At 48.8% G+C, this 23,772-nt stretch overlaps 1 protein-coding gene across 1 annotated transcript; it reads right to left on the reverse strand.

Annotated features, from left to right (window-relative positions):
- Positions 1 to 310: 310 nt before the first annotated feature.
- Positions 311 to 23,405, reverse strand: GGA1 (golgi associated, gamma adaptin ear containing, ARF binding protein 1). Its single transcript, XM_040358835.1, has 17 exons — positions 23,297 to 23,405; positions 21,461 to 21,545; positions 18,323 to 18,398; positions 17,142 to 17,240; positions 15,807 to 15,930; positions 15,015 to 15,115; positions 13,647 to 13,727; positions 12,017 to 12,154; positions 11,859 to 11,940; positions 10,381 to 10,488; positions 10,135 to 10,296; positions 7,601 to 7,662; positions 6,251 to 6,405; positions 3,375 to 3,559; positions 2,491 to 2,660; positions 2,297 to 2,407; positions 311 to 680 (listed from the first exon to the last, which is right to left on the reverse strand). The coding sequence occupies exons 1-17, from the start codon at positions 23,325 to 23,327 to the stop codon at positions 570 to 572; spliced, it is 1,881 nt and encodes a 626-aa protein (XP_040214769.1). The 5' UTR covers positions 23,328 to 23,405; the 3' UTR covers positions 311 to 569.
- Between the last annotated feature and the right edge of the window lie 367 nt (positions 23,406 to 23,772).

Here is a 23,772-nt window from a genome sequence, read left to right on the forward strand (position 1 = left end):
AATAAATGAACAATCTCTGACAACACCGTGTGTACCCGACTCTGAGGCCACCTTATGCAGCACATACCGAAAAAAAAAAAGAAAAAAAGAGAAATGTCAGGCAGTGGTTTTGCACGCACCGGAGGCGCACAGATTTAAAGAGACTGGAAAGCACTGACCTCTGCTGCTGCAAGAATGGGGGGTGAGCGCCCTCTGGCTTTTCTTCCTGGGTATTACATGGCCAGGAGAGGCGGGTTTTTTTCTAGGCTACAACGACACACTCCTGCACTTACTTGGAGCAAGTGAGTGAGACAAAAAAAAAAACAGAGTATAGAGATAGAGAAATGAAGATAATTTAATAGGAGGCGTCCATAGCAGCAGGATGAGCAGAATGTCACACGTAGGATGAAAGGGGACTTCCTAAAACACAGAGCGCCCTGAACAGAAAAGAGAAGAGCTTTGGGTAAAAACGTCCAGAATGATTGGTAAGATAGTGCAGTTGTAGCCGGATTCTTCTCTGAAGGTTCGCCTGTTCTCGTAAGAAGAGGAGGCGGCTTGTAGTCTTCAATACACCAATGTTCTACTTCCACCTAGAGATGTCCCCACTTCTCCACCGGGGGGAAATCCTCCACGTCCCCCATTTCATCGAAGCTTTGATCTCCTTGTGTGTAGGTGAGCTTGTATCGTAAGCGCACCTTTTCCTACGAGACAGAAAGAGATTGAATGGTACATTTCTGGTACAATATTTTTTTTATTGAAGAATTAGAAACAGAGGGAAAAAGTAGGAAATGGAGAAAAAGATAGCGCTTTAAATGGTAAATGTATTTGTTGAGGAGTAAAAATAAATAAAAATAAAATAGGATTTACCAGTAAGGTAGTTGAAGCGGAGCTCCACCCTAAAGTGGAACTCACGCTGATCGGCACCCTCCCCCCCTCCGGTGTCACATTTAACACCTTTCAGGGGGGAGGGGGGTGCAGATACCTGTCTAAAGACAGGTATTTGCACCCACTTCCGGCCACACGCTACGGGCAAAAGACGGATTTTTCTGACTTCCCGTCTGTCGCCCGTTCTGTGCTGGGAACACTCAGCTCCCAGCACACAGCGTGTGAGCCAATCGGCGGGCGCAGCGCGTCTCGCGTATGCGCCGTAGGGAACCGGGCAGTGAAGCCGGAGCGCTTGACTTCCTGGTTCCCTCAGCGTGGATGGAGGGGGGAGCAGCAGAGAGACGAGCGATCGCTCGTCCTCTGCTGCGGTCGGCGCTGGACTCCAGGACAGGTAAGTGTCCTAATATTAAAAGTCAGCAGCTGCAGTATTTGTAGCTGCTGGCTTTTAATATTTTTTTATACTGGCACGTCCGCTTTGAGGATCTTTAGTCTAGATCAGGGGTGTCCAAACTTTCTAAACAAAGGGCCAGTTTACTGTCCTTCAGACTCTAGGTGGCTAGACTGTGGCCATCTGGAGTAGAAAAATGCCTCATCCTTTATGTCGTTGGGAGAAATTGAAAGGGGTTGTTCCCCATTGTTAGGCGTCATGCCGCATACACACGGTCGTTTTTCGGCATGAAAAAAAAAAACGACTTTTTAAAAACGTCATTTAAAAATGATCATTTGTGGGCTTCACATCGTTTTTCGGCTTCTGAAAATGTCGTTTTTCGGGTTGTAAAAAATCATCGTGTGTGGGCTAAAACTACGTTTTAAACCCGCGCATACCCAGAAGCGAGTAATGAGACGGGAGCACTCGTTCAGGTAAAACTACCATTCATAATGGAGTAAGCACATTCATCACGCTGTAAATTGCCATGTAGCTTGTACTGGTGATAATGTGGCGGTCAGTGATGACCATGTAGCTTGTACTGGTAATAATGTGGAAGGTGGCAGTGAGATTGTTCCTGGTACTGGGCACAATGTTCAGGGCAGTGGTGATGACGGCCACCATACTAGTGACAATAACCAGGTGCTCCCCAGAGCGGAGACGCAGTGATGGTGTATCTTATAATGCCAACAATGAGTCAGGAAGTACCGACGGTGATGCTCATGTTGATGGCAGGATGTAGTAAAGTGGTGACCATGGGGGAGATTGAACAAGATAAAGTTAGAAGCCGATTGGCTACCATGCACAGCTGCAGCAGACTTTGTACTCTCCAGTTCTAGGAAATAAACCCCACTGTATCTGCAAGGTGGTGCTGCATCTCATCTCATCCAGGCAGTCATTGGGTATTGATTGAGTATTTCTTATTGGTGATAATGCATTAGGATGCTGCAGGCAGTATAAAGTGCATATGTCCTACAAATGAGGAGGAAAAGCCTAGTAACTTACCTGTGTGGGGTTGGCCAGCAGCAGCACCTGAGTAATAGCAGTCGGGGGCAGAATGGGATTGAATGCGGGAAGTTCACTGCCAGTTGCCGTTTGCAACTTTATCTTCATTGCCTTTAAAAACAGAAAAAAAAAAAAAATGACGAGACCACAAAGAGATGAAGGGTGGCAGGATGTTGGGATGGGACGGGACCAACCTTGGGCACAGCAGCCTGAAAACTAATTCCAGTGAAGGGCAGAGTGGCCGTACTCAGCATGGAGATCACAACCACCAGGACGTCAGGCCTGCCTGGAGGGCTATCCTGAGCAAAATGGAAAAGGACCCGAAAGCTGCGCTGGTCATACACAGTGACTGGGAGGATGCTACCTAAAAAAGACACAAAACAATGCAGTCACAGTATAGAGGTCTACAAAGTAGGAGACAAACCATCCCCGTGGGTGAAGCTTCGGACTGAAAAAGAGTCTACTGGGTGGGCCATTCAGAAGGAATCATCTACAGCGGGGATATGCAATTAGCGGACCTCCAGCTGTTGCAAAACTACAAGTCCCATGAGGCATAGCCAGGCTGACAGCCACAAGCATGACAAAGCACTAGTTTCAGTGCGAAACGCGTCAGCCGTCTGGTTTTATTTTATGTTGCTGTGACTTGTAGTGCTGTCCTTTTTTTAATAAAGGCTACAACTTGTTCAGAGTGCGGCTTTCCAGGAACAATGTTTGTTCCTGCTTGGCCACAAGCATGACACCCAGAGGCAAAGGCATGATGGGCATCGTAGTTTTGTAACAGCTGGAGGTCCGCTAATTGCACATCCCTGATCTACAGCATTGGTGCTCAACCTGTGGCCCTCCAGCTGTTGTGGAACTACAAGTCCCATGATGCATTGCAAGCCCCTGACCGTTACAAGCATGACTTCCAAAGGCAGAGGCATGATGGGACTTGTTCTGCAACAGCTGGCGGGCCCACAGGTTGAGCACCCATGATCTACAGTCAGATACTTCATTCTTGGCTAGAGGAGGCTCACAGCATCAGATCTAAAAATCGTATTTATGCACAGGTAGGATAAATAAGAGGAATATTCCGTACTGGGTTTGATGGATTCCAGAGGCACAGTGACGTTGGTGAGGGAGATGTCGCTCTTCACAGGGGACGGGACTTGCTGCTCTACTCCGACAAAAGGGACGTTTACCAGGACAGCGGGCTGCTGCAGAGGAGTGGTGCCCGTTTTACTCTGCAGATCCCTTAGTGTGGGTTTGTGTTGGGGCTTTTCCCTATAAAAAAAAATGAAAATAAAATAAGGTGACGAAATATTATACAAATCGGCACAAAGGAAAGAATGATCATCTAGGCCAGTGATGGCAAACCTTGGCACCTCGGATGTTTTTATAACTACATTTCCCATGATGCTCATGCACTCTGCAGTGTAGGTGAGCATCATGGGAAATGTAGTTCCAAAACATCTGGGGTGCCGAGGTTCGCTATCACCGATCTTGAGCATCAGCTCTCCAACCTTCATCCACAGAACACCAAGGCCTTTCCACTCAAGCAAAACACAACTGTGGTTGGTGAAGGGCTGAATCCAGTGATGGCTTGTATTACATATCCTAAAGCGGAGTTCCAGACTATTTTTATGTTTATTAAAAGTCAGCAGCTACAAAAAAGTGGCAATAAACAGACACTCACCTGCTCCACGGTCCAGCGACACGACGCCCGGAGCTCCGCTCCTCTCCCCCCCCTCTCCGCCAGCGCCTCCATCCTAACTGTGGGCACCCGGCCGTGACTGCTTTCGACTTCACGGCCGGCGCTGCACTACCTGTTTGGACAGGCGATCATCTGGGACCTATCGCCTACAGGAAGGGGCCGCCGTAGGCGATATGACGTATCGCCTAGGCGGTCCCTGGGTGGAGGGAGGAAGTGGGACAGGATGTCCCACCCCTCCTGAAGCCCCCCCCCCCCCCCCAAAAAAAAATTCAATGCCAAATGTGGCAAGTAAGGGGGTGAGTAGTGGTTTAAGCAGAAGTTCCACTTTTGGGTGGAATTCCGCTTTAAAGTGGATGTAAACCCCATTCGTGAAATTTGAGCTGGGCATATATATCTGCAGTGTTTTCTTATCTCTCTTCAAAGCCCTAAGTCCCGTAGCCGTCTCCTTCTCCGTTTTTCTGTTATCAGCCTGATAACTTCTAACAAGTTCCACCGTGATAAAACCAGGCTGAATTTTGTGTCAGGGTGGGTGCTGAACCAACCAGTGAAAGGACTATTGGATGTATTCTTACTAGACCGAGGGGTGCTGGTTACTAGTGCAATAAACCAACCAGAGAAGGGGCTGTTGAATGTATTCCTACTAGACCAAGGGGTGCTTACCGCAGGCCACTAGTGTAACAAGCCAACAAGGAAATGGGATTACTGGACATATCCCTACTAGGCCAAGGGGTGCGTACTGCAGGCTACAAGTGCAATGAGTCAACCAGGGTAGGGGATATATTCTGAATAGCCTGAGGGGTGCTTACTACAGTCTACTAGTGCAATGAGCCAACCAGTGAAAGGACTGCTGGGTGTATTCTTACTAGACGGATGGATGCCAGTTAACAGTGCAATTAGCCAACCAGAGAAGGAGCTGCTTAATGAATTCCTACTAGACCAAGGGGTGCTACAAGTGCAATGAGCCAACCAGCAAAGGGACTGCTGGGTAAATTCCTACTAGACAGAGGGATGCTTACTGAAGGCTACTAGTATAATAAGCCAGCAAAGGCTTATGAAAGTTGTAAACAGCAGGAGCTCCTGGAGAAGATTGACTTAAAATGTGTTGTAAAGGTAATTTTCTTTTTCCCTAAATAGCTTTACCTTAGTGCAGTCCTCCTTCACTTACCTCATCCTTCCATTTTGCTTTTAAATGTCCTTATTTCTTCTGAGAAATCCTCACTTCCTGTTCTTCTGTCTGTAACTCCACACAGTAATGCGAGGCTTTCTCCCTTGTGTGGAGAAAGCCTCTTGAGGGGGCGAGCAGAAGTGTCAGGACACCCACCAACACACAGCTTCTTTCTCTATCTGCAAAGTAGAGAGTGGCCTCTTCCCCCTAAAGGGGCTTTCTCCACACCAGGGAGAAAGCCTGGCATTACTGTGTGGAGTTACAGACAGAAGAACAGGAAGTGAGGATTTCTCAGAAGAAATAAGGACATTTAAAAGCAAAATGGAAGGATGAGGTAAGTGAAGGAGGACTGCACTAAGGTAAAAGGAAGCTATTTAGGGGATTTTTTTTTTTACCTTTACAACCCCTCGAATATTCTTTTATTCTACAGCAATGAGCCAACCAGGGAAGGGGATGTATTCTCACTAGACCAAGGGTGCTTATTGCAGGCTACTAGAGCAATGAGCCAACCAGGGTAGGGGATGGATGTATTCTGACTAGATCAAGGGGGTTTACTGCAGGCTACTAGAGCAATGAGCCAACTAGGTTAGGGGATGGATGTATTCTGACTAGACCAAGGATGCTTATTGCAGGCTACTAGAGCAATGAGCCAACTAGGTTAAAGGATGTATTCTGACTAGACCTAGTAGCCTACAGTAAACCCCCTTGATCTAGTCAGAATACATCCCTTACCCTGGTTGGCTCATTGCTCTAGTAGCCTGCAGCAAACCCCCTTGATCTAGTCAGAATACATCCCTTACCCTGGTTGGCTCATTGCTCTAGTAGCCTGCAGTAAACCCCCTTGAGCAATGAGCCGAACAAGGCAGGGGATGTATTCTGACTAGACCAAGGGTGCTTATTGCAGGCTACTAGAGCAATGAGCCAACCAGGGCAGGGGATGCATTATGGATCTGTCCAAAATTTCTCTACACAACATATAATCCGTCTTTGCTTTGTTCTGTCAGAGAATATCAGACGTCTACATTATGTCCGGTTTATACGACACTCCTGAAGTTCTTCCAAGCAGAAGTTCCGCAGTCATAGGACTTACACTCACCATCGTACATGCATGGCTGTGGGCGGAAGGGACTGCTGAAGAAGGGTTTTCCCAAGTAGATCCAGATCATCCAAAGCGTTACTAGGCTGGGCCGGAGTCTGAGAGACTGAAGAGACCTTCTCTCCCGAAGCAGAGTCTGTGCTCCCCTCTGAAGACTACGATCAGACCAATCACAGGAGCGGCAGAGAAGAAATGCAGATTATTACATAAATTCATTTTGAGGAGTAATAATTTGGTAGATCATATTTAGCCATTGGGCCTCATTCACAACGGTGAATCGATCCCTACACCCAAGGGCCGTCTTCACCCGCATGGAATGCAGAGGTGTTTCGTGCATCGGCACGCAGACGGCCCCATTCATGTCTATTGGGAAACAGCGACTGTACCGACGGCTGATCCCAATTAGACAGCCATGCCGGCACTGGTGCCGCAATGTGCGCTTGGGGCCGTACACTTGCATGGCTGTCTAATTGGGACCAGCAGCCGCGTCCGTACAATTACTGCTTCCCAATAGACATGAATGGGACCGTCTGCACAGGACACATGTGCATTCTGCACAGGTGATGATGGCCCCTTTGGAGATGTACCGATTTGATACGCCCGTGTGAACGAGGCCTTACAATTCTTGCTGTTCACAACCTAATTTCAAACTGTAACGCACATAACATCACTACACCAATCCCTACTTCTTCCCCTCCTCCATATCCCTGCAAAGCTCCTATTCTGCACTTCATAGGAGCAAAGGGAACCATAGCCAAAAGGGACAACATGGCAAACCACAGCAATGAGACGCAACATCTGAGGTTGTCAATGCAAATGTTGACACGCCATTAGAGCGGCACCACAAATGCCAGGCTTTGCCATGGTTAGAAATGCCAGGCTTTGCCATGGTTAGAAATGCCAGGCTTTGCCATGGTTAGAAATGCCAGGCTTTGCCATGGTTAGAAATGCCAGGCTTTGCCATGGTTAGAAATGCCAGGCTTTGCCATGGTTAGAAATGCCAGGCTTTGCCATGGTTAGAAAGGCCAGGCTTTGCCATGGTTAGAAAGGCCAGGCTTTGCCATGGTTAGGAGACTGATATATTTAACCACTCAAGCTCTGGAAGATTTTACCCCCTTTATGACCATGTGCGTACCATAAAACCAGAAATGGGCAGCGGCATACCAGCGTGTGTCGCTTTGCCCTGCATGGGTCGCCCGTTTGCAGGAAAATTGTGGGTAAGGCAGTCCTAATGTGGTTAAAATCTAGCAAGCCTTCTAAAGCTTTTAGTTGTGCCATCTAGTTCAAGATCTGAGGGGGGATGACTAGATTGCATCTCTGAATGTCAGTAGCTGGTTGTATCTCTGTTACCTGGAAATTGTTCCACGATGATGTGTCTGAAGGCAGTGCAGGAGGTGCAGGGTCATTTAAACCTAAAATAAAATCAAGGAAAGCAGACATCACATCACATTCTTATGCCATGCCTGGAACTCTCAACAGGAGCCTGTAGCTGTCTGTGCCCCCGTTCCAGGGATTCAACCCCCCCCCCCCCCCCGATTTGTCCTTTTTATTGTTCTCATCGCAAATTACAAAAAAAAAAAAAAAAAAACATGCATTGGGCCACTTTCACACAAGGCGGACTCTGGCGCTATGGAGTGCGCCAGCTCCCTGAGAGGGGAGGGGCTTGTGATGAAAGCGGACAGCATGGGTTTTATTTCTGACAAACTCCAAGCAATGATAATGACATAAGGTCAGGATGAGGCCCAGGAGTTGATGGACGGAATACCGGGGAGAATTGCCGAGGACTTGAAAAAGAAGAGTCAACGCTGCAAATATAGGCCCGGATTCAGAAAGCAGTTACGACGGCGTATCTCCAGATACGCCGTCGTAACTCTGAGTGCGGCCCGTCGCTCGGCGCCTGATTCATAGAATCAGATACGCCTCACAGTTGCCTAGATACGAGCGGCGTAAGTCTCCTACGCCGTCGTATCTTAGGCTGCATATTTACGCTGGCCGCTAGGTGGCGCTTCCGTACATTTCAGCCTAGAATATGCAAATTAGGTAGATACGCCGATTCATAAACGTACTTCCGCCCGGCGCATTTTTTTATGTCGTTTGCGTAAGGCTTTTTCCGGCGTATAGTTACCCCTGCTATATGAGGCGTAGCCAATGTTAAGTATGGACGTTGGGACAGCGTCAAATTTTCCGTCGTTTGCGTTACTCGTCCATGAATGGGGCTGGGCGTAAGTGACGTTCACGTCGAAAGCATTGACTATTTGTGACGTGATTTCGAGCATGCGCACTGGGATACGTCCACGAACGGCGCATGCGCCATTCGTAAAGAGCGTCAATTACGTGGGGTCATGATAGATTAACATACAACACGCCCACTACCAGCCAAATTTTAATTAGGCGGGCTTACGCAGACACATTTACACTATGCAGCCGTAACGTAGGGCGCAAGTTCTTTCTGAATACGGAACTTGCACCCTAAGTTACGGCGGCGTAGTGTATCTCAGATACGCTACGCCCGCCTAGAACTTAGACTATTCTATCTGAATCCGGGTCATTGTCAACAAAAGCCTTTGTCACTTATGAAATGCTTGTAATTATACTTCAGTACCCCATAGTAACATCTGACACAAAGATCTAAAAACACTGAAGCAGCCGACTTTGTGAAAACGAACATTTGCGTCATTCTCATGAATGTACAATGTATATGTAAAACGCTGTGTAAATTGACGGCGCTAAATAAGTATCTGAAAGAAATAAAAGTTTCAAAACTTTTGGCAACAGCTGTAGTGCTGAAGTCCAAACTACTCCTGAAATCCCCCTTATCGCTGGTAAAATTATTTTTATATAAATTCTGTGTAGTAATAACGCTAAGGCCTCGTACACACGATCGGTTAAACAGAGGACAACGGTCCGATGGACCGTTTACATCGGTCAAAACCGATCGTGTGTGGGCCCCATAGGTTATTTAACCATCGGTTTAAAAAAGCCAACTTGCTTTAAATTTAACAGATAGGACAAAACCGATCGTTAGTAGGCACAACCATCGGTTAAAAATCCACACATGCTCAGAATCAAGTCGACGCATGCTTGAAGCATTGAACTTCGTTTTTTTTCAGCACGTCGTCGTGTTTTACGTCACCGCGTTCTGACACGATCATTTTTTTAACCTATGTTGTGTAGGCGCAACGGACCATCAGTCAGCTTCATCGGTTAACCGATGGACCGATCGTGTGTACGCGACATTACAGTTTGCTTGGTGCTTTACAATATAAAGTGAGATAGTACAATTACCATACATAGGGGAGGGCCCGGCCGATAGCTCACACGCTCAACCTCTGGCCCTCCAGCTGTTGCGGAACTAAAAGTCCCATCATGCCTCTGCCTTTGGGAGTCATGCTTGTAAACGTCGGCCTTGCAATGGCCTCATGGGACTTGTAGTGTCGCAACAGCTGGAGGACCATAATTTGAGACCCATGGCCTACAGCAGGGGTGTCAAACTCAATTTCATGGTGGGCCGCATCAGCATTATGATTGTTCTCAAAAGGGCCAGTTGTATCTGTAAGATTAGATGTCCAGCGCATCCCCTCCCCTTACATTAGATGTCAAGAGCCACCCCACCATCAGAAGTTGAGCCCTCCACCCTCCCTTACATCACAGTGCACCCCCTTTCCTTATGCTGCTGCTGGGAAGAAGCTGGGTGCATTGCTTGAAAGCAGAAAGTAAGGGTCTGGAGGACCACCAGAGGAGGGCTGGAGAAGAGGTGCGAGGGTCACATGAAGGGCCAGATTCGGCCCGCGGGCCTTGTGTTTGACACCTGTGGCTTCCAGTCTAATACCTCATGATACGGGAATATCAAGTCAGCACAGCCAAGGAGGGGTTCTGATCCTTACCTAGTGACATGAGTTCGTCATCGAGCAGCGATAAAGATGCGGAGGCGGAGGGGGCGCTGGAAGAATATGGCAGGGGCTGGGCCGGAACAGAAGGGTATGAAGGAGCTGCGGCTGCAGAGGTCATATCCAGTCCTGAGAGATCCAGCAGAGCAGAAGAACTGGCTGAGAGAAGACAAAGATATTTACTCAGAGATTCAACATTACTGATCCAAACTAGTGAGGGGGAGGGGGGCAAGGTCTGCTCACCTGGCATATTGCTGGAAGACGCCTCTCCGTTGATTTCTTCCCCTTTCACCAGCTGGCGGTAAGTATTGATAACCTGCGTTAAGCTGTCATTGGCTTGTAATATTTCCGCTTTAAAAAAAAAAAATAAAATATCACTGATGTGGGTTCAGGACAACAAGTCACACCTTCTTCCTGTTCATTATAAAAAAAAAAAAAAAATGTCACATGGATTTAAAGCTGAACGCCGGGATAATCAAATACGGTCTTAGTACAAGGATGTTCATTCTTCTGGAATCTCTGTGTGCTTTTGTGTATGTGTGTATTTCTTCACTCAGTCCTGCCAGCTGCATCTTTGAGGCGCTGTAGGAGCCGTGTATACACCGCTCCTGCAACGCCCCCCGCCCATTGAAATCAATGGGCAGCGCCATCGAACCGCCGGCAAAGTGCATTGCGGGCTTGTGCTTTTGCGCATGGTTTTAACCCTTTTTCAGCTGCTAGCGGGGGTTAAAAGCGCCCCGCCGGTGCTGCGGTAAAGCACCACTTAAAATAGTGGCGCTTTACCGCCGACGGCGCAACGCTCCAGTGTGAAAGTAGCCTCTGTCTACGTGCCTGCTCGCTCTTGAGCTGGCTCTTTATGACCATAAGATGTAGACTCGCCCCCCACGCTCTACTTACTGTTGACAGCACTCTGAGCCAATGAGGGAGCGATCTGGAAAAGCTGCTGCTCTCATGCACATTGCTGGATAGGGGGGGGGTGTTGGGGAGGAGCTACATGAAGAAGTGTTGCAGAACTTCCTTCCGGCGCCACGGAGCCCCGAGAGGAAGTGGGAGAGGGTATTCGCCCCCCCCCTCCAAAAAAATAACATGCCAAATATGGCATGTCAAGGGGTCACTGTCACCTAAAGCGGACATTCCAAAAAGGTCTAGAACCACTTTAAATAAAGGTTTTTGAGTCTAGAATTCAGCTTTAAAAATGGGTTGTAAAGGTTTTGCTTTTAAATGTCCTTATTTCGTCTGAGAAATCCTCACTTCCTGTTCTTCTGTCTGTAACTCCACACAGTAATGCAAGGCTTTCTCCCTGATGTGGAGTGTCGTGCTCGCCCCCCTCCCTTGGACTACAGGAGAGTCAGGACGCACACTAACACACAGCTCCTTTATCTGCAACGTAGAGAGCGTCCTGACTCTCTTGTAGTCCAAGGGAGGGGGCGAGCACGACACTCCACACCAGGGAGAAAGCATCGCATTACTGTGTGGAGTTACAGACAGAAGAACAGGAAGTGAGGATTTCTCAGGAGAAATAAGACATTTAAAAGCAAAATGGAAGGATGAGGTAAGTGAAGGAGGACTGTACTAAGGTAAAGGAAGCTATTTAGGGGGGGGGGGGGGGGATTCCATTACAACCCCTTTAAGCACCTTGCATTTATGTTCAGCTATCTTTCTCGGTTAAAATGAATAAGCAGATCTCCAAGTGTGATAGAAAACTCCCACAGGCTTCTTACCCAAAGCCTCATCATTGTCTTCTGTGTCGCTGGCCAGGCGGAAAAGCGTAGGCCTCATCTTCTCACATCTCTGGTACAGCTCCTGTCCAACAAACAGGAAATAAGTCATGGGAAGAGATATTACCGGTTGGAAGATGTGCAATCCAACAAACACTCACCTTCATCAAATCTTCACTTCCCTCGGAGGACTGGCCGGCTCGGTACGTACCCAACATCTCACCCAGGAGCCTCACATTATTATTCACTTCCTCTATGGCATTCACACGCTTAGATATTTTTTCCATGCGCTTCTGATCCTGACAAAGAAGTGAAAAGAACAGAATAGGAGGTTTGACTTTGAAATCATTCTCTCTTGCAGTGGGGCTGCCCCTGCACTGCTTGTTTAGGTCCAGGGGAGAGTAAAAAAAAAAGCAGTTTTACTTAGCCAATCCTCTGCTCTCCTGGCGGACGGCGCTCGCTCGTGTCGCAGTGGTGGATTGTCCCCACGTCCAACGCAGGGCTATGAACCTTAGGCCCCATTCACACGAGGCGGACTCCGTCGCTAAGGAGTCCGCTTGCTCCCACCAGCTCAGCGGGAGATCAGTCCGCAGATCTCCGCTGAGCCGACTGATGACAAGCTCCTCTCTGCTCATTGAGCGGGGAGGGGCTTGTTGGGCACCGCTGTCTCCTATGGAGCGATCTGATGAAAACGGACAGCATGTCCGTTTTCATCAGATCTTACCCGATCCGATATGGACGGATGGGGACGTGCCCCCCATACGTCTGTTTTTAGAGGATCGGATAGGGTCGGATGTCAGCGGACATGTCTCCGCTGACATCCGAAGCTCCATAGGGGTGCATGGATCGGCCGTTCAGGTCCGCCGTCAAAACGGACAGGTGGACCTGAACGATCCGTCCGTGTGAATGAGGCCTTTGACCACTGGAGAAAGGGGGAGAAGGCGCCAGGGGGACCAGACTACCAGTGGAGGAGTGGATAAGTACCATATATACACTCGAGTATAAGCCTAGGGTGTCCATGTGCATGCCTCACTGTGCCCATGACTAGACTTACGTTTAACATGGAAGTATATAGAAGGGGTGCCCGGCTTTGAAATAATATAATTATATATATATATATATATATATATATATATATATATAAAAAAGCCTAACGCAAACCACGTAAAAAAAAAAACGCTGGCCAGACGTACGTTTCTGAATCAGCGTAACTAACTAATTTGCATATTCCTCGCGGAAATATACGGAAGCGCCACCTAGCGGTCAGCATAAATATGCAGCCTAAGATACGACGGCGTAAGAGACTTACGTCGGTCGGATCTTAGGGAAATCTATGCGCAACTGATTCTATGAATCAGGCGCATAGATACGACCGGCCAGACTCAGATACGACGACGTATCAGGAGATACGCCGTCGTATCTCCTATCTGAATCTACACCATAGTGTGTATGGGGGTCTTAGACCTGAACAATCAGTTAAACCATGGGTCTTCAAACTACGGCCCTCCAGTTGTTCAGGAAGTACAATTCCCATCATGCCTAGTCATGTCTGTGACAGTCAGTGTGTTACATTGCCTCATGGGATGTGTAGTTCTACAACAGCTGGAGGGCCGTAGTTTAAGGATCCCTGCGTTAAACCTTGCAGTGGAGGTGCAGTCACACAGCATGGGAGAATTTTCACGTTTCTTGGAATTCGGCTTCAAGAAGGCAGCTGTATGAAGTGCAATGGAAGACAACCACTAACCCCAAGTAGTCAGGCGTTCTCTGGTGGACCAACACATCCCTCCTTACCTCCTGCACCATTTCTTTAATGAGCTTGTTGGCAGCTCGTAAGTCTTCAGGGTGAGTGCTCTTCAGCAGGCGGGCCAACATCTGCCAGGAGGAGGAAAGAGACGGTTTAAGGAACCTATTTGTGGTCACGCTATAAAAAGGCACAATACAAGTAGATGATCTCAAAGAATAGCCGGGCACTGGATATGACACAGAACAGAAGTTACTGGCCTTTTAGTGCAATTTCTTTCTAGGACCCAAACTGCCAGGTCAATAGAATTCATGCACAGTCTCATTTATATACCAGTTGTGCTAAAAACCCAATATGTAAAATGGATATTTGCATTTGAGCATTACTAACTATCCAAATACACTGAACCTACACAACCTTTGCCAAACATGCTATGAATGGAACCAGGCCCGGACTGGCCACAGGGCATACCAGGCATATGCCCGGTGGACCGTGACGGCACGCAGGTCACGTCTCTGTAATGTATGGGGGGTCTGTATGGGCTTTTTTGTATAGGGGGGCTGTAATGTAGGGGGGTCTGCACTGTAGGGAGGTCTGTGCAACATGCAGGGGGTCCAGAACTGTTAGGGGGGCGTCTGTGTAACAAACTGGGGGGGGGCTGTGTAATGTAAAAAAGTCCAGGAGGTACAACCGCCGCTGCGAAGCACAGCTACAATGACCTCCAAGCTACAGCCTCCAGGCTATATTCTTCATTTTTGCTCTTCTACATATCTTGTGGGATTGTGTTAAAGCAAAACCCCCCCCCCTCCCATGTACTCCCCATTTCCCTATTTTCTATCTTATTACACCCCATAAGTGTTCCTTATTAGGTGCTGCGTGTAAGAGAGATTTGTATATGTATAGCCCCGGTTCACACCGCCGCCATTTGAGAGTTCGCATGACAAGTATACACGCCTTATTAATGGCTATAGAACCGTTCTAATCGGTGCGACTCAAGTCAAAGGTTCCTGCCCTACTTTGGTGCGACTTCAACACGACTTGCATTGACTTCTGTTAAAGAAGTCATATCCAAGCCGCGATGAAGTCGCACAGGGATGTCGATTTCGATGCCGCGGCAGTGGGAACAAGGGCTAATTGGTGAAGGGTAGGTGTGTGTGTGTGTGTGTGTGTGTGTGTGTGTGTGTGTGTGTGTGTATATGTATGTATGTATGTATGTATGTATGTATGTATGTATGTATATATATATATATATATTATATATATATATATTAGTCCAAAACAGATACCAGGCTATCTACAGTTCATATACATCCAGCTACATGAACCCAGGCTGGTCACATATACAGACTATCCTTGATGAAACTGGCACAAAATATGAAAACAGCTATCCTCTCTGGGACCTGAACTGTAATGCTTACCTTGGATTTCTCATCATCATCAAAAATAGCATTCTTGGGCCTTGGTGGAGGAAGGGGCATCATTGCTTCTGCTGGCAATTGGGGGTCATCCTTTAAAATACCTACAAGGAACAAGAAGGTCACATGGTGTCTTGTCATAGCGCCAGACACTAGATAGAACTGTAGTTACAGTTATCATTAAAGTGATAGTAAAGGTTCAGTTTACCATTATATATATATATATATATATATATATATATATATATATATATATATATATATATACACACATATATACACACACACACACACACACACACACAGACACACACACACATATATATATAATAAAAAAAACATACCTCCACTGTGCAGTTCGTTTTGCACAGAGTGGCCCCGATCGTCCTCTTCTGGGGTCCCACGGCAGCTCTCGCGGCTCCTCCCCGCAAGAGCTAACCACCTCTGGGAATCTCTCTCCAAGGGGGTTACCTTGCGGGCGCATTCCCATGTTATACAGGTGGCAGCCATAGCTGCAGAGTGTATGACTTGCCCCCGCCTCCCCCGCGCGTGGTGCGCTGCGTCATTGGATTTGACTGACAGCAGTGGGAGCCAATGGCTGCGCTGCTATCAATCTAACCAATGAAGAGCCGACAAGCCGTTTGGAAAGTGACGTGGGATCGCGCCCACTGAAGTTCGGGGCTCAGGTAAGTAAGACGGGGGCTCGGGGAGGGAGTGCAAGGTGTTTTTTCACCTTAATAGGATGCATGAAGGTGAAAAAACACAAAGGTTTACGACCGCTTTAAATGAGCTCACCTTGTTTCTTCAGCATCTGGTAGGCCTCTGTGATCTTCACTTCATTGGGGAGTCCGAGCGTCCAGCTGTACAGCATCTCTAATATCTTCTGCTTCACTCTTTCTGGCGAGCGCGTACCGAGGTACTGAGGAGTAACAGAGGATAATCATTACAACGTCTGAAACAGAGATAACGGAGCATCATCAGGATGATATGGACTGAGGAATATTAGAGTGAGGGGGTCTCTCTGCCCCTCCCACAATGGTGAGATTTCCCGCAGAACTTTGTGACTCTGCCCCTCCCACAATAATGAGATTTTGCTGTAGTTTGCGTCTCTGCCCCTCCCATAATAGTGAGATTTCCCTGCAGTATTTTGTGTCTTTGCCCCTCCCACAATGGAGAGATTTCCTGCAGTACTTTGTGTCTTTGCCCCTCCCACAATAGTGAGATTTCCCTGCAGTACTTTGCGTCTCTGCCCCTCCCACAACGGAGATATTTCCTGCAGTACTTTGTGTCTTTGCCCCTCCCACAATAGTGAGATTTTGCTGTAGTTTGCGTCTATGCCCCTCCCATAATAGTGAGATTTCCGCACAGTACTTTGTGTCTCTGCCCCTCCCACAATAGTGAGATTTTGCTGTAGTTTGCGTCTTTGCTCCTCCCACAATAGTGAGATTTCCCCGCAGTACTTTGTGTCTCTGCCCCTCCCACAATAGTGAGATTTCCCCGCAGTAGTTTGTGTCTCTGCCCCTCCCACAATAGTGGGATTTCCCCGCAGTACTTTGTGTCTTTGCCCCTCCCACAATAGTGAGATTTCCCTGCAGTACTTTGTGTCTCTGCCCCTCCCACAATAGTGAGATTTCCCTGCAGTACTTTGTGTCTCTGCCCCTCCCACAATAGTGAGATTTCCCCGCAGTACTTTGTCTCTGCCCCTCCCACAATAGTGAGATTTCCCCGCAGTAGTTTCTGTCTAAAGCGGTAGTAAACTCTTGGAGAAAAAAAAAATAAGTTTCTTCTCGCAAGGCAATATCATTATGTGCTAGTATGCGTCGCATACTAGCACATTATGAAAGACTTACCTTGAAACAAAGCCCTCCAGCAGCGCACCGCCACCGCTGCAGAGGCTTCCATCTTCACCCTTCAAAAAAAGGAGTTGACTACCGCTTTAATGGGAAAGACTACACAGCAGTGGGCAGTCATCCCATCCCTCAGACGGCCAGATAATGGAGAGACCACCAACATCCATTGTGCAGGTGACCAATCCAAAGTCCGGGTCTCCTAGTCATCTCCCCACTGAAACCTTTGTATCGGTCTGCTCTCTCTGCAAGAAAATCTGGAAGAGATCTGAACAATTCTCACCTTCGGAGAAACGACTTTAATCAGCTCATTAAGGAACCGAAATTTTCCAACCTCGCTGTGAAACCTTTTCCCGCAGTTTTTCATGCATGCTTCCAGAACCTGAATGAGATTTAAGATCAGATGATGAGCAATCAGGAAAAAATGAATTTTTGGGCTATTGTTTTATTGACAGTCCAATATAACTAGGAATAAAATGTTTGGCTTCCCTAAAAAGTGCAGAAATACAACCAGCAAAAAGACACAGAAGGCAGCAGTCACATGATCACAGTGGGGGAGACAGGGGCCGGCTAGAGCAAGGGGGACGCAGGGGGGGCCGGCTAGAGCAAGGGGGACGCAGGGGGGGCCGGCTAGAGCAAGGGGGACGCAGGGGGGGCCGGCTAGAGCAAGGGGGACGCAGGGGCGAGAGTGTGGACACTGGATGTATGTCTGTAGGGGAGGACACTTGGGACATATCAGGTGGGAGTTGTACAGAAGAGGAGAGAGCTGTGGGAGGAGGAGAAGGATGAGTACAGGTAAGCCACATACCAATGAGAAAGTAATGATAGTGTAGGTTGGTGGGCAGTTTGGTGTGTGGGTTGAAGGATGTACTGGGGGTGGGATATGGAGAGAGGGAGGTACCAATGTGTGTGCTAGGGAGGGATACAGAGGACAGACCATTGTGAGCATGGGAGAGACCAATGTGTTTGCTAGGGCCGAGATACAGGGGAGGGACCAATGTGTGTGCTGGAGGCGGGACACAGGGGAGGGACCAATGTGTGTGCTACAGGAGGATACGTGGGGGGGAGCAATGCCTGCGCCGGACTCAGGGGAGGGAGGGAGCAATGCCTGCGCCGGACTCAGGGGAGGGAGGGAGCAATGCCTGCGCCGGACTCAGGGGAGGGAGGGAGCAATGCCTGCGCCGGACTCAGGGGAGGGAGGGAGCAATGCCTGCGCCGGACTCAGGGGAGGGAGGGAGCAATGCCTGCGCCGGACTCAGGGGAGGGAGGGAGCAATGCCTGCGCCGGACTCAGGTGAGGGAGGGAGCAATGTGTGTGCTTTGGGTGGAAAACGGGGAGAGATGACCGCCCCCCCCCCCTCCCCATCAGGTCTTCCTGCCCCAGCTGTAAATTACCAACAAGCCTCCCCCCTCCACATTCCCGGAATCTGTATACATCTAATAGAAGATAAAACAATGAAGTCACCGCCAGAGCTTGCATGGCCTCCCACTCCTGAGGGGACTGGATCTTGTGTGCCAGGAGCCGTGTGGCCAGCTGAGGCCTGAAAGAGGAAACACTCCGCATTAGTGATCGAGAATACAGAGGAACTCCACCTACATAGACCCATCCGATTTCATAAAGAGGAGCTCCGCCTACATAGACCCATCCAATATCATACAGAGGAGCTCCGCCTACATAGACCCATCCGATATCATACAGAGGAGCTCCGCCTACATAGACCCATCTGATATCATAAAGAGGAGCCCCGCCTACATAGACCCATCCGATATCATAAAGAGGAGCCCCGCCTACATAGACCCATCCGATATCATAAAGAGGAGCCCCGCCTACATAGACCCATCCGATATCATAAGGAGGAGCTCCGCCTACATAGACCCATCTGATATCATAAAGAGGAACTCCGCCTACACAGACCCATCCAATATCATACAGAGGAGCTCCGCCTACATAGACCCATCTGATATCATAAAGAGGAGCTCCGCCTACATAGATTGTTAAAGGGCCCCTGTATTCTGATATCATAAAGAGAAGCTCTGCATAGATATAGATCTAGCTATAGATCTCTCTCTCTCTCTCTCTCTCTCATATATATATATATATCTCTATATATCTCTCTCTCTATATCTATATCTATCCACACACAGCCGATATCAGACAGGGAGCGTCACCGAGATATAATATTGCATATACAATCTGATATCATAAAGAAGAGCCCCGCCTAGACATATTACTACATATACAGACATAAAAAAAACACTTTAATTATAATACCCCTTCTATAAACATAAAAATGAACTAAATCCATCCACCAATTGTGACACCAGTGCAATTACAACATAAATAAATACCATCACAACCTCTTGTTGCTCCTGTGGTCTCTACCATTCATATACTAAAAAGGGAAGTTCCCCCGATTCTCCACCTCCCTCTTCTTCCCCATTTGGCTTTTTTTCCTGACACGTAACTTCTCCCACTTCCTCTCCAATTGCCTAGGCGATCGAAGTGCAACTTTAGCCCCCCCCCCCCCCCTCTGCCAGCAACCTGAGTGCACAGATTTGTCGGCTGTGAAGTCACAATTGGCTTCCCACAGTCAACATGGCGGCACTAGGAACCTGAAGACCGGCGAAGGGCCGGCCCAAGAGAAGACAGCGCTGGATCCCCGGAGAGGAAAGTGTCTGTATATTAAATTGGCACTAAAAGTGAAAGTAACCCCCCCATCGTTCTCAGCCAAGGAAGCCGCCATCCTTGCCTCTGTTTAATCTACAGCTGCCATGATGCTGCACATGTGATCAGTTATGACACCAGCCATTGGATGGTTTGACAGTTTGGTTGAGAGCACAACCAATGGGAGGTGTTACATTTCTGGCACGTGCCGGAAATGAAACGGTTTTATGGATGGGTTTACTTCCACTTTAAAGCTTTTTTTTTTTTTTTTTAAACGAACATGTTCTACTTACCTGCTCTGTGTAGTGGTTTTGCACTATTTATGATATCAGATCAGTATATCTAATACCATATTCAGGCGGAGTTCCCCTTTATGATATCAGATCAGTATATCTAATACTATATTCAGACGAAGTTCCTCTTTATGATATCTTCCATTTATCTTGTTTCTCTTGTTTTTCTCACAGAATATAGAGGCAGAAAAAGGGGACAAAAAAAAATTAAGTCAGCAGCCCCGGTCCTCTTTTTGGGTCCCTCATCGGCACTCCTGGCTCCTCCGGTTTTCCCTGGGGGCACTGGTGCGTGTTTGCTCCCGAGCTGCTGCTTTATGCGTCCAAAAGGCACATAGTGCTGTGGCTTAGCTCACTCCCATCCCCCCCACCCCCCGCTCTCTTCTAATTGGCTCACTGGCTGTGAAAAACCTTTTGTGTGCTGCTACTCACCTGAGCCCCCTCTCGAACCAGCGATGTGCATGAAAGACTCGGCAGTGCCAGGACTCCCTCTCCTCAATGGCTGAGACAGCAGCGGGCATACCCATTGGCTCCCACTGCTGTCTCAGCCAATGAGGAGAGGGAGTCCTGGGACAGTCAAGTCTCTTGTGCACAACGCTGGATGGTGAGGGGGCTCAGGTGAGTATTAGGGGAGCAGCACTCAGAAGTTTTTTTTTACCTCCATGCATATAATGCACAAAGGTAAAAAACCTTGTTCCTTTACAGCCGCTTTAAAAGTTTTTGTATCCCGTTTTTTCTGCCTCTATATTCCGAGATAAAAGGAAGAGATCATAAAGAGGAACTCCGCCTGAATATAGAATTAGATATACTGATCTGATATCATAAAGAGGAACTCCGCCTTGATATATTAGTAATGGGCCGCCATATAATGATATCATAAAGAGGAACTCCGCCTGATATACTGATCTGATATCATAAAGAGGAGCTCCGCCTGAATATAGTATTAGATATACTGATCTGATATCATAAAGAGGAACTCCGCCTGAATATAGTATTAGATATACTGATCTATCATAAAGAGGAGCTCCGCCTAGATACATTAGTAACGGGCCGCCATATAATGATATCATAAAGAGGCGCTCCACCTGATATGATATAAAGAGGAGGAGCCGTACCTATTATTACATATCATCTGTACCCATAAAGAGGAGCTCCGCCTAATAATATTATTACACGATTACCATATATGGATATGCAGCCAAAAGGGGAGGTTCTGCTTGTTTGTAACCCCTCCCCTCCCATCTAACAACTGGAATGTTTTTTGGGGGGGGCGGGACGACACCTGGTTTTGACAGGTACTCGCTCCCACTTCTGGTCGGATTGCTGCGGCTCCCCCTGCAGCTTTCTTGGACACATCACAGGTCCCGGAAATCTGGGGAAGGGGGGAGGAATCGGTTTCCCTCAGTTAAGATGTCGGCGCCCGAAGCCAGCTGAAGAATCGGGTCGGGCGAGGGCGGCGCCGAGTCCCAGGACAAGTGTCCTTATACTAAAATTCAGCAGCTACAAGTATTTATATAGTATTTGTAGCTGCTGACTTTCCTTTTGGGGGGGGGGGGGGGGGAGCTTCTCTTTAAATAGAACCTCCATCTGGATACATTGTTACAGGTCAGCACTAGTTATGAGGAGATGATGGTGGTGGTAGTCGTACCCCTCCAGGTCACGGTTGAGCTGATGACAGAACGCCTCCACATCTTCCCAGCTCTGCTCCTTGTTCAGGGGGTTTGTAGCCCGATCTGTGAAAGAAAGAAAGATTTTTTTTTTTACGACTACCATCTCCTCCCCGGGGGGTGTCATGAGGACTACCGAAACCCCCCGATACTAACACGAGGACCCCCGATACAGACATGAGGACCGCAAGAACCCCCCCATACAGACATGAGGACCACCGAAACCCCCGATACAAACACAAGGACCGCAAGTACCCCCCCCGATACAGACATGAGAATCACCAGAACCCAGATACAGACATGAGGACCACAAGAACCCCCCCATACAGACATGAGGACTGCAAGTACCCCCCCCTCCCCGATACAGACATGAGGACCACAAGAACCCCCCCATACAGACATGAGGACTGCAAGCCCCCCCCCCCTCCCCGATACAGACATGAGGACCACCTAGACCCCCGATACAAACACAAGGACCGCAAGTACCCCCCCCCCCCCGATACAGACATGAGGACCGCAAGAACCCCCTACTACAGACATGAGGACCACCTAGACCCCCCATACAGACATGAGGACCCCCGATACAGACATGAGGACCACCTAGACCCCCGATACAGACATGAGGACCCCCGAAACCCCCCGGATACAGACATGAGGACCACCAGACCCCCTCATATAGACGTGAGGACCGCAAGAACCCACCCCCGATACAGACATGAGGATCCCCCGAAACCACCCGGATACAGACGTGAGGACCACCTAGACCCCCCCCCCCCGATACAGACATGAGGACCACCTAGACCCCCGATACAGACATGAGGACCCCCCGGATACAGACATGAGGACCACCTAGACCCCCCCCCATACAGACGTGAGGACCACCTAGACCCCCCCCCATACAGACGTGAGGACCACCTAGACCCCCCCCCCCCCCCATACAGACGTGAGGACCACCTAGACCCCCCCCCATACAGACGTGAGGACCACCTAGACCCCCCCCCCATACAGACGTGAGGGCCCCCTAAACCACCAATATAGACATATGGACCCCAGATACAGACATGAGGATCACAAGAACCCCCGATATAGACATGAGGATCACAAGAACCCCCTTAACAGACATGAGGACCCCCGATACAGACATGAAGATGCCCGGAACCCCCGATACAGACATGAGGACCCCGATACAGACATAAAGATCCCCGGAACCCCCAATATAGACATGAGGACCCCCGATACAGATATGAGGACCCCTGGAACCCCCGATACAGACACGAGGACCCCGATACAGATATGAGGACCCCTGGAACCCCCGATACAGACACGAGGACCCCGATACAGATATGAGGAACCCCCTGAACCCCTGATACAGACATGAGGACCCCCGATACAGACATGAAGATGCCCGGAACCCCCGATACAGACATGAGGACCCCCGATACAGACATGAGGACCCCTGGAACCCCCGATACAGACATGAGGACCCCTGGAACCCCCGATACAGATATGAGGACCTCCAGAACCCCCCATATGGTCATTACAATTATAGGAACCCCCCTGGGGACATTGGTCCTCTCATGACACATATGGGGATTCTCTTGCTCTGGGTGGGGGAGGGGTGAACACTGTGTGAGAAGCCTCTGATGGAAGCTGCACACATACTACACCCAGTCCCGTGTCCCACCCTGACACCAACTCGTGACATCACCCTAGAAGTGACGTCACACGGACAGGAAGTTGTGCAGACGGCAAAAAAAAACGACACAGAGTACTCCCCGCCACCTGCCCCTCCCCCGGTCCCGGTCCCCCGCACTCACTGATCCGCGCCTCCAGGCTCTCCTCCTCCATCCTCCGCCGCCTCACCGGCTACTTCCTGGTCTCACAGCCACTTCCGCCAGCACAGCATCCCCTCCCGCCACCGTCACTTCCGCCCGCACTAAAGACAGACAACACTTTCGTTCCGCGCATGACCGGAAAGCGTCTAATACAACCGGAAATTGCCGCGGAGGACAATCCGCCGTCCCGCCGCTAGAGGTCGCCGATGTCACCATCCCGGTACCGGAGGGAGCCGACCCACCGCCATCCCGGTACCGGAGGGAGCCGCCGTATAGCTCTGGGAGGGTCGGATGGTGGTGACGCGGCTGCCCCCGGTGGTGGGAGGTCGGTGGTGCAGCTCCTCTTTGTTTACATTCACCGCTGAAAGTAACAAAAATAATAAAAAAAATCTAAATAACACTTTTTTGTATCTGTATTTGATTTTTTTAATTTATTTTTAATTAAATCAGAAACAAAA

Source organism: Rana temporaria, chromosome 7 (genome assembly GCF_905171775.1).
Source record: "Rana temporaria chromosome 7, aRanTem1.1, whole genome shotgun sequence".
Classification (NCBI taxonomy): domain Eukaryota; kingdom Metazoa; phylum Chordata; class Amphibia; order Anura; family Ranidae; genus Rana; species Rana temporaria.